The 12,213-nt window shown below is 38.8% G+C and overlaps 1 protein-coding gene across 1 annotated transcript; it reads left to right on the plus strand.

Moving 5' to 3' along the window:
- The first annotated feature begins 2,995 nt into the window (after positions 1-2,995).
- Positions 2,996-11,677, plus strand: LOC101845372. The gene is made up of 3 exons (XM_005089765.3): positions 2,996-4,408; positions 9,495-9,747; positions 10,414-11,677. The coding sequence occupies exons 1-3, from the start codon at positions 4,253-4,255 to the stop codon at positions 10,707-10,709; spliced, it is 705 nt and encodes a 234-aa protein (XP_005089822.1). The 5' UTR covers positions 2,996-4,252; the 3' UTR covers positions 10,710-11,677.
- The last annotated feature ends 536 nt before the right edge of the window (positions 11,678-12,213 follow it).

A 12,213-nucleotide genomic window follows, 5' to 3' on the forward strand; every position in this document is an offset into this window, starting at 1 on the left:
CTTAGAAATTCAGAAGTTGATGCTAGCCTTGTGGCTTTCAAAAGGGTGGCTAGTGGTTATGTCGTGTTTCGCAACTGAAAGACACCGGTTCGAACCTGATCAGGGGCCCGACGATGTACATGATATCTAGGGAAAGGTACTCGAAACGAATTTTCCTCAAAGAGGTTATAAATAGAACTATAATTAAACTACAGGGTGATGAAAAAACAACAACTGTACAACTTTTTTTTTCTGAATATCTCGAACAAAAAAAGTTCTAGAATGCTGTAATTTGAAACAGAAATAATTCAGTCAAAAGGAATTTGTTTGGCATAAAATCCACGAAGAAGAAACTTATTTTGAAAACGGAAATGGCTAAAAGAAAAAAGCACCCATAAACGCAAAGTTCCAAACATTTTTAAAACGTTGCAAAGGAAGGTCGTGAAACGATTGGTTGACCTTTTTCTTTATTTTTACTTTGACATTTAATTTTCCATCCCTGTAACATTCAAGCAATGTCTAATTTCTTTTACAGAGTCTAAAAAACCCCAACGATTTCGTTCTGGGATTCCTAGAAGCAGTGTTTTACATGCCCTCCTTTGGACTCGACACATTTTTAACGCGTCGTTCGAAATGTTCAATGGTGCTCAAACACGAGGACCTGGTAAACAATGAGTGTTTAAAACCACATACACTGTACATATTCAGTATGAAGTGGCTTCTAAAGACAATGGAGTAGGGTGCCTAATAGACAGCATTGTTTTTTTTAAAGTTAACATATCCCGCAGGAGGAAAATGGGCTATGCACTAAACCAAATTATTATGTAATCGAGGAAATTATCCTGCTTTTCAAGACAATCGAGGAATCATGAACACATTGCCATGCTCTAACCCATGTCATCTCGGCCTAGCGAAGATGAAAATGGAACATTCGCAGGTTACGATCTGCCTTGAGAATGCAGACTGTTGAGGTGTAGGGAATTCCTGGCAGCAGTTCTACTACAGACAGACGTCTCTCATTGCACTCGACTACTGAAATCTGCCCCCCGGTGGTGATGTTTAAAAGGCTGCCCGTTCCACCAAAAATGGTCATTTTAAAGGAACTTGTTAGTTCTGATTCGTTATAGATCCAAACTGACGTAGCTTCTCTACTCATGACACCAAAGGTCTTGAGAGCACCTAATCATTCTTTCTACGCCGTGCGCAGAACTTACGAAATGTCAGGGATGGTGATTTTGTGGAGAGATAATGTTCAGTTAAATAAGCTCTCCTGCTCTTTACTAAACTTAACCAAGAGCTCAGCAGGCATACGACATTTGTGAAAAATAATATCTGCAGACTTCTAGACTTCTGTAGCATGCAATATGGCACGATTGTTGCAAATTTTAGTGGTAGGCCTAATGCGAACTAGTTCGTTATGATACGAAGATGGGGACAAGGTTGAAAATGGGTTGTTTTTTAAAATGCGCCATATAGAGCAAAACCATTCACCGGATTTATCAAAAAATGAATATCAAGACAAATTCCTGTTGGCTCCCAATTAGTGTGTTCAAATTTGAAACGCAAAACTTCAGTATGGAGGAAGACAATAATATTTTTTTTAAAAATAAGTTGTATAGTTGTTGTTATTGTTGTTGTTGTTGTTGTTTTTTGGATCACCCTGTATGATTATAAAACTGATTGACTATAATTACACCCTATAATTAAATAAAATCAAGTAGTATGTACTGCTCATAACCTCTTAAAGTTTCTCGTTTCATTCAAGTGGGAATGAGTAGCCTACACGGCTAAAGACAACGAAAGATCTTGTCAGTTTGTTAGTGTTTGAACGCTTCGTGTGCTGCTTGTGTCGTATTCGCAAAGGACGCTTAGAATGTTACTGGGTGTTCTGGGGTCCGTTTATGAGGAGTAGCTGTAAAGCTCGTAGAGCATGCTGTAGAGCATGGATACGAACTCTGTAAATTCCATTCTACAATTTTATCATCATATTATTCATAGTAACATTTTTCTCATTCGAACTCTGTACCTAATTACTTTATATCCCGCCAGGACTATTAATTTCTAGCTTAGCAAAATGGATTCATACTTAATTAAAGAATGATGTAAAATTTTGAATCGGAACGATCGAAGAAGCCAAAGATATTAAGAAAAAATTATGCTCGTTACAAATATTCTTCATGCTCTGACCCTTGCGTAACTTTTCGTTCACTGACACCACGAATAAAATGTTATTTATCGGTACATGTACCAAATGTAAGCTCAGCCATGTCTTGCAATGTTTCAAGGGAAAAAACAAATAATATTGAATTTTGAAATAGTTATACTACGAGTTGCGTCCCTCTATTAATCACCATTTTTTTCGCGTTCTATACGCATTCAATAAAAAATAATATTCATTCTATATGCAGATAAAATACTGCTACAGATATTTAATCGGAGCGAAAACAGATCTTTTTGGGAAATGGCTTGTGTATTGTGATGAGAAATACGATAGGCTAAACTTAAACAGAAAGCCCCCACAAATCAATCGGATGCAAACCAAAGTAAACTTAGGGTAGGCCTACAGTCTAACTTTTTTTTCTGGTATGTGTTTTATGACGCTCACAACTGCATAAGGTCATATGAACGCACGGGACACATTAAACATTTTCAGTAGGAAGGAACTTTTTATTTTTGCCCTGGTGGCGGCCGAAGTCTACTTTGATCGATTTTAGACCACTAAGGGATCATTAACGTGCGCAACTTGCACATGGGACCTCTGAGATTTTTCGCCCTTATCCGAGAAAGACTATATGCAGGTCTTTCTCACCAAAAGAAGAAAGCAGACGACAGAGCATTGCTAGAGGACAGGAAAGGAGGTGAAAGGGGACAATTTGGAAAAGAAAATCTTTCGGTCACTACCTGGATTGGAATCCGAGATCTTTGAATAGGAGGCGAACACCTTAACCTCTTGGCCACGACACCCCCCCCCCCCCCCCCCCCCCCCCCCCCCCCCCCCCCCCCCCCCATCAAACTTTACACTCAACAATTCCGTTCACTTTGTGTAAAAGTAATCCATACTGACAGAAGTTGTTTCATATTAAATATTATTTATTTTCTTTACCTTCACCTATCCCTCTAGTCTGGCTGACCGTTGGGTCACTTACTGCAGATTTTGCAACCAGCTTCTGTTTCTCCCCTGTTGGTTCTCAGCCTTCCAGCGTCGCGGTCAGTCCTCTCTTTGCTTTTATCTACTTCCATCTGTCGACCTGTTTAATTGTCTCCTTACCTTTGTGCTACATGTGTACTCTAGGAGTTAAAAGTGACATTCTATTGTACTCCAAAATTGAAATAATTTGAATGTATGTCTGTTTATCTATTCATCGACACATCTCTAGGCCTATGTACCAAGCATCTAAACATCTGCTACCATGAATCAGTCTATCTTTCGTATTTATAATCTACTTATTGATGAATAAAAAGAGCAGGTTTTAAAGTTTTATTTATCGCAGCGGCTATGTTCACGGCGCCCTGAATATTGTTTGCAATTTAAGAATGATCTTGCTTACTTCACCCCCTACCTTTGTCCCTTTTTCTTTTTTTTTCTTTTCTTAACCCATTCCCACCCCTCTTCCCGCTTTGGCCTTCTTTTACTTTCATTCTCCCTTGTTTCTTTGAACGACTTTTATTTTCAATTTGTTGAGCGTTGCCGCACACGGGAAGAGGATCGAAATTCGAAGTCGTGTTCCGCGCGCTGAGCAAGCGAGGCCTTAATGTCGACTGAGGCTGTCTTGCTGTGCCCGCCTTAACCTCCGTAAACTCCTTTGCATTCGGACCACTGCAGCCTTAGCCTGTATCTTTTTTCACGAGTATTCCTGTGCTGTTTCCTCATTCACTTTGAGTAACCGTAGCATTTCTGCCGTGCCTCTGTGCAAATGGTGGATGATTCAGGTGCCATGAACGAAGGCGTAACCACTGTGTTTATTTATACTGGCCATATTTTGATTGCTTTTACTCACCTTCCCAGATCTCCACCTAATATTCACAAACATAAATGCAATTTAAAAAATACACGTAATTAATATAAAATATATTATGTAGATAATAATATGTGTATCAGCATAATCTGAGGCAAACAAAAAAACATTATTATGATCCTTTCGGTTCCACATTAGGAACGGAATCACGTCATCGGAAGTAGTTTCTCTCAAATCGGAAATTTCCAGTTCATCCTACTTTCATTCGTTTGGCACGGAAACGAGAGAAGGAAGGGAACATTTTATTGCCAGGCATCATGTCCAATACAAAGAGAAAGGAAAACTATTCTGAACAAGAGATACGAACTTTGATTGCAGAAGTTCGTAGAAACAGAGATATTTTATTTGGAGCCTTGAGTAGTGGAGTTTCGGTTCGTACGAAAGCTCAAGCGTGGTTTGATATCACCCAAAAGGTTTGTTTACCTGTATAGCAGGGCAGAGAAACTGGCACCGAGAAACTCACATAAATCACAGTGATTATTCTCACCCGGGGGGATGAGGATAAACTGGATATTATTCACACCTGGGTTGAGGATAAAATTTCAACCGGGTGAGAATAACGACAGCCTACTATTCTCACCTGGTTTTTTCGTTTCGGGCATCATATATTCATAGGACCCCTGTCACTGATGAGCGCTCCAGGCGACAAAACCCGCCTCGCTCCCTCTCTCACTCCGCTGAGCGTGCGAGGCGACTAAAATCGAGAACGGGTGGGCCTGCTCTCGGGCGTGGGAGACGACTATTGTCGATTTGGGGAAAAACCTTATCTTTTGACCAAATAGCATCTCCTTTTGTTGCTACTGTATAAATTTATTGGTTCTGTAATGGAAAATTTTACTCTTGAATGGTTTTTACCAATAAAAATTAAAAGAAAAACAATAAGCCTAGGGTCAAGGCACTGCGTTCCTTAAAAATAATCGTGGGTTCTGCTAGGGTTAACAATTAAACATGTTTTTTGTGTTGAAAACAAATGCCAATTCTAACATTATAAAAGTGACAAACTATTACTACTAACATTATTTCATTAAAACTTAAACAGCTTTCAAAGGCTATTATTTTTAAAAACATACTCCTCTGGCAAGTGAATTCCTTTCTGAATTAGAATACACTTGTCTAGGGTTTTGGTGAAGAAATGTGTGCATACTCTCAACTCAAGATTTAAAAAAATTGAAACAATAACAATCCCCGCGGGAGCTTAGAAAAATCGGCCAGGGCTCTGGTCAGGTCACGAACGGTCACTCTCTTACAATTCACAAATTTTTTTCTATCATCCGTTCTCAACATCCTGGTAGACCTAAAAACCCATTGCATTCTCAGGCCAGGTGAGAATAACATTCATTTTGGTGAGAATGACAATATAATATTATGGATCCATATTATTCTCACCCCGGGTGAAAATAACATTATTTTTATTTTCACTCCGGGTGAGAATGACGACAGCCATAAATTATGAACAGTTAGATTCTAGATCTAGATTCTAGATCTAGATCTAGATCTAGATCTAGCCTAATTGTTGAGTTGAAAAACAAAGAGTCAAAGAGACAACAGCCACTTGACATGCACAAAAAAAGTGTGTTTCCGTTCATTTGAAAATGGTGGAAAATTTTAGGGAGGACTTCCGACCCGTAGCGAGTGACCACTAGATATTAACGAGCGACTCGTTACGGAAGTTCTTCCCAATTTTGCTATCTTCCCACGCTCAAACTGACTGTCGGTTGTCTTTTTTTGCGGAGTAAAAGGCAAAGCGGATATTTGGAGAATGTCAGATGTTCGCCTTGGGCTGGCCTATATTATAGTGACAACCATCTTGCTTGTGTCATAAAATAGTGTTCTTTATTCTGACAAAAGACAAAAGAAGTTCCAGACCTAGATAATCTAGATGATCTACTGTCTCACTGTCTGATCTGGGAAAAAAAGGAGTAAAAATGGAAAGCTTTTTTTTTCCATTTTAGCAAAGTGTTATAATATGCTCATTACATTATGTATGTTGAAGAATCTATTGGTCAAACAAGATGGCTGTTTCTATAAATATCGGCCAATGGCAGGGCTCCCCATTACGCACAAATGTGCGTATATTATAGTCTTCAAGACGCGATACTTCAGGATTTAAAAAAAAAAAATGATAAAACACACACAGGCATGCGGGCACACACACATATGCACGCCCGCGCACACACATACACCACACACACGCACGCGCGTAGAGGGAATATACATGGATATAATACATCTCGAAATTTTTTAAGTCGGCTTGGAAGTGACCTAGGTCATTTAAGTCGTTGATCCCGATTTTTTTCATGAAATCCAAATTTTTTTGCCCTCTGAGATCCTGACTTTTAGATTTCATAGAGTGACAGGTCTATTTTTCTTGGTGTACCACAGTCGGAACTGACCTCTTTTGGTTTGTCAACTTTATTTTATTTTTGATAGGCCCAACTGCTCAACCACACTGGGCACAACTCTAATTCTAGTCAATATTACGCATCTATTTCTTAAGTTAATAAAAAATCGTTACCATTGAATCATAGTCATGGTCACTCTATGTGTGTCTGTGTGAATGTGCGTTTGAGTTAAATGTTTACAAACAAAAAATGTTACTATAAAATTCATTAACAAATCCTCAAGGAATCAAAGTAGCCTTAAGCACAAACCACAAAAAAAAGTTTGAAAGAAATTTAGGTAGCCTAAAAAATTGTTCGATTGATACATTGAGAACTCAGTTTCTTCAGTTTCAGTTGATTATAATTGTGAAGACAGATTTTGGTCATACTGTGTAGTCCACAGCGCCCACGGCAAACCAAAATAGGCCTACATGTAATTTCCTAGAGTCTAGTAAGTGTAGTGTAACTGAAAATTCTCAACTACAATAGTCTCCGCCTAAGATCCCAGTGCTCGGGAGCAAGGGAAATACGGGATCTTAGCCAATGAAGCCAAGGAAGAATCTACAGTGACCCTTGAACTGACGTGACCCCTGGGTGGGTTTATGACATATGGCGAGCAAAGAGTGGTCAACCTTGATGACCAATCACAGTAGCATGGTGGCATGAGGCATGCTATAATATTATACCATACTCTCATTAGCATATCGTCTCTAGATCTTTATCTACGTTTATCCAGTTGCCCCTCCCCTTTACCTGTTCAAGAATTGTAGCCTTCCATATTTGATTGAGTATCCGGCCTTTGTCGTTACATACCATTACGCTGTGACCACACCAATTAAAATTCAGGCTGTCTCGCAAATTCGGGAATAGAGAAAAACTGCCTTCAACTTCAGTGGTCAGAGAAGAGTTCACAGTTCGATGTGATCTTGCCTGGAGCGAAGTTGTAGGCCCTACCCACCCTGATCTTTGACGTGACGGGCAGTTCTTTGATCTCAATTTGGTTGATCGGCTGTGCCCGCCCGGGTATTTGTTCCGTAAATTATGATCAGAAATGCCGGCACTTACTCTTTCATTAAGCTTAAAAAGTACTCAAAATGTACTTTAAAAATATTCAAAAGTACTTTAATAAAAAGTATCAGAGTACAGTAAAGGTACTGGTTCTCAAAGTGTACCGCAGTACAGTAAAAGTACCGAAAATTGTAACATAAGTACAAGTACTGGAGTACTTGTACTCCGTTTCAACCAGCTCTAGATACGATAGTAAAACACGACGTATAGATAAGGAATGCCAATGGTCATTGGATTTGATTAGCATTAGAAGACAATTGAAAGCAGAGACAAATGCAAGTAGAACAAGGGGATCAAAAGCGGAGACATTGGAGCAGTACAGGAAAACAGCTAAAGATGTAAAGAGATCTCTGAAAAAAGACAAGGAGGAATTCATGAACAGACTGGCAGAGGAGGCTGCAGCAAGAGGGAACATGAGAATCCTTAACCAGACTCTTTCTGGAAAATATGAGAAACCAGAAGTACCAGTAAAGGACCAAGAGGGAAAAACCATTTTTGAAAAGGAAGCTCAGTCAAGAGGATGGGTAGAGCATTTCAACAGTCTCCTGAAAGGACCACCACCAAGTAACCCGCCAAACATCCTGCCAGCAAGAAATGAGTTAACAATCTGCTGTGATGCTCCTTCAAAACTAGAGATTCTGGATGCCATTAAGTAGTTGAACAACAGTAAAGCGGCCGGTCCTGATCAGATTCCACCTGAGGCCCTAAAAGAAGATTCCAATATGACGGCAGACCTTTTTCTCCCATTATTTATAAGGATCTAGAATGAGAGCAAGTTCCCAAAGGATTGGAAAGAAGGACACCTTGTGAAACTTCCTAAAAAGGGTGATCTCAGCAACTGCAGCAACTACCGAAGAATCACTCTTCTCTCAATATCAGGTAAGGTCTTCAACAGAATCATTCTGGAGAGAATCTAGTCTGCAACAGATCCTAGACTTCGGGATGAACATGCTGGTTTTCGGAAAAAACGGTCATCCACTGACCAGATTTCTACACCGAGGATCATAGTGGAGTAGTATAGTCCCTGGACTGAAACTCCCAGTTGTTTGTCAACTTCTTTGACTATGAGAAGGCTTTTGACAGCATATACAGAGCAATACTGTGGAAGATACTGAGACATCACAGAATCCCACAGAAGTTGGTTAACCTCATCGAGAGCATGTATGAAGGGACAAGTTGCAGGGTTGTACATGATGGCCAGCTGACTAACAGCTTTGACATCAAGACCGGTTTCAGACGGGTGTTTACTATCACCTTTCGTCTTTATCTTGGCAATTGACTGGCTGATGAAGGAAACCACCAGAGGACACAGAAACGGCTCACAGTGGACCCCATGCTCACAGATGGAGGATCTGAACTTTGCAGCTGACTTGGCGCTTGTGTCACCCACTCAGGAACAGAGATGCAAGCAAAAACAACAATTTTAAACTGCCTATCAGAGTCAGTTGGGTTGAGGATCCACCCCAGAAAGTCAAAAGTCCTAAGAATAGATGCACTACGAAAGGAGCAGGTCACAGTAGAGGGAAATGCACTAGAAGATGTCGAGTCCTTCTGCTATCTTGGGAGTATAATTGACAAAGAGGGAGGAACAGGCCCTGAAATGAAGTCCCGCTTTGGAAAGGCACAGACTGCATTTATTTCTTTGAATAGAATTTGGAGGACCAGGATATCTCACTACATACAAAGCTGAGAATTATAAACTCAAATGTGGAGTCAGACTTGTTATGTGGATTTGAGATGTGGAGCGCATCTCATATGTGCATAAAAAGGATCCAGGTTTTCTTTAACAAGTGTCTGAGGAAGCTACTGAGGATCAGATTGACAGTCAGGATCACCAACGAGGAAGTATTAAGAAGAATGAGACAGAGAGCCCAGTCAGAGATGATGTGGGAAGAAGGCGTTGACGATTTGTTTTCATCAAAAGCAAGACTAATGAGCAATAATTTACTCCATAATAATATATGCCCAAAAATAAATGAGCACATATTTCCATTGTGTAATGACGTATAATACTTTTAATCAAGCTGGTTTTTTTTGGTTGTGTCTTCAGGTGAATTCTATTGCAGAGTGCTACAGGACGCCAGAGGAGCTAAAGAAAAAGTGGAGAAAATTAGCAGCCCAGGCTCGTAGCGATCTGAAAGAGAGGCTGCAACCTTCAGCCGATGGGGTTTCACCCAAGAGGGAGGGGAAGTACACAGTGGTGGTGCTACATATTCTAGGATTAGACGATGTGAAGATTACTACAACTGATGTTGAGGAGACAAATCATAACAGCGACAGTATTGATAGTTCAATGAATGACAGTAAGTTTGCTTGAACGATTTTTGAATTACAGTAGGTTTGTTTCAACCATTTTAAGAAACAGTAAGCCTGTTTTTACCATTTTAAGAATAGACAGTCACTTTGTTTCAACCCTAGTTAGTTTGCTTGAACTTTTTAAAGAATAAACAGTAAGTTTGTTTGAACCAAATAGACAATAAATTTGTTTCAACCTTTTTCATAATGAACAGTAAATTTGTTTTAACAATTTTAAAAATAGTCAGTAAGTTTGTTTTAATGATAATAATAACATTAGATAGTATTTGTATACAGCGAATTCCTCATCATACAGCAAGCTCTATGCACTTTACAATCTATACATTTTTTCCCCAGCAGACCTGATAGCATTCTGAAGCAATCTCAACTTCCTTGGAAGCATACACTGCTAGCTACCATTTTACAGACGCTAAAACAGTAACATACTGACAAAATCTTTAACGGTCTTTGGCCGGGCACCCATTCACACTTGAGTGAAGTAAGGAAAATTTGCATAACATGCCTCTGCTGAGGACTAAACGACATAAAGTGGTAGACCTGCTTTGGATTATATGTTTTCAATGTTTTTTTTCTTTCATTTTCTCTGTTTTATCATACAACACATCTTGGAGTATTATATATATGTATGTCTGAATTTTTTTTTTGCCATCCAGGACTGGAGCTTAATGATTCTCAATGTGACGCCATGGATATCGATCACCTGGGTCTGTTGATTCAGGCGTCTACTGGAAACTCATCGCTGTCTAGCGCAGAGTCAACGTCATTACCCGACACTCGGACCCCCGGTAGGACGTCACGGAAGAGAAAACCGTTTGAGGAAGAGTCCATGAAAGCCTTGTGGAGAAAGTACCTGAAAACAACGACCGAGGCGGCAGAGTACAAAATACAGAGGGAGAAACTGAAGATAAAGGTTCTTGAGAAGCAGCTTGAGCGACTGGAAAAAATGTAGATTCTAAAAAGTAAAAGAGCATATGGACGGAATTTTGATATTTTTAGGTCTGTTGAAAGTGCACATTGTGAATGTGTTTTTAGTTTCTTTCTCTTGTCTTATTGTGTCAGGTTTATGTTTATAATGGAGTACACCAGCTTGTGTTTGGTTCAGCTCAGTGCTTGTGTGCTGCATTTGTAAATAGGGTGAAATCGATAAATAATTTTTTCTAAAATTTGTAAGTCGTTCATGGTGAAATATATTCTATTTTGCAATCTGAAAACACATTTTTTTTGCTTTTACATCTTGTTTGGGGGTAATCTTGAGGAAAAACCCTTCTAGTAGTAGTTTTCTGAATGTAAGCTGGCCTTGAAAATAGAATAATTACTGAACTGAGAATATTTTTTCAGTAGATGAGATTTTCCTAGACAGTTTTAGAAACTTTTGTTTGCTACATATTTTGGAGAGATATGATACTGACATTTCTTTCGAAATAGCAATGTGTGGTAAATATATCAGTAGCTAGATTTTTAAAGTCCACATATTTTTAATGTTTCAGGGAAAACAAATGTGGGTGTGAATTGAAATGTAATTAACAAGTTACCTTTATTGATATTATCATTGCCAATATTGTTCATCTACCTTTTAATGCTACAGAAGTATTGTTTTAAGAATTTTTGGAGGCTGTACAAAGTTTAGGATATCTGACATTCCTGCTGTAAACATTTTTATCACATATTTGCTTGATATAAATGTATCTTGATATGGTGGAATCAGGTACTTGTCAGTTTTTGGGCTTGTGGAGTTATTGGTATCAGCTTAGAACTTGTCCATTTGTCTTGCTTTTCATGAAAATAATACCCTTTTATTTTGAATAGAAGTGGCAATAATTGTAGTTGAAGGAGATCGGGTCACTTGGTCTCAGAGGTAAAATTACCGTGAAAATGACTGCCCACGTTTGGTGACTTCCAAAGCTTGAGGGTCCTTGGAAATTGAAAATTTACATATTTTGTTCTTCTAATCAACCTTTTTCAGTGAAATTCACACAGAAATATGTTTTTGAATGGACATAAAATGTGTTGAACTAAAAAAGCCAACTCAATCAAAATTGCCAAACCATAAAAAAAATACGGATTTCTTAGATTTTATTATATTGACGAGTGCCTGATTTCTCTACGAAGCCTCTCAAATGTATTTTGCTCAGGATTTAAAAGAGTCATGATTTATTCTGCTGTTTTGAGAATAGCAGTATTTTACCCATGCTTAATGTGAAGAGATTATATACACACATTTTTTCTGTGTGTTGCGTATTTGTCAGCTTTCTGTTTCTTCAGTTCAGGCAGTGCTTCAACTGGTTCATATTGTATATACACATGTGTACTTTACACAAATGCTAATAAGAATCATTACCCCTGGCCATTTTCCAATTGAGCATTCAATTACCCCTACCCCTAGATTTCTAAAAGGTAGTGCATGTGGTGTGGAAATGAACGTTAAAAAAGGCATAGAATTTAACCTGCAGAGG

This window comes from Aplysia californica, unplaced genomic scaffold (genome assembly GCF_000002075.1).
Source record: "Aplysia californica isolate F4 #8 unplaced genomic scaffold, AplCal3.0 scaffold00009, whole genome shotgun sequence".
NCBI classification, from domain to species: Eukaryota; Metazoa; Mollusca; class Gastropoda; order Aplysiida; family Aplysiidae; genus Aplysia; species Aplysia californica.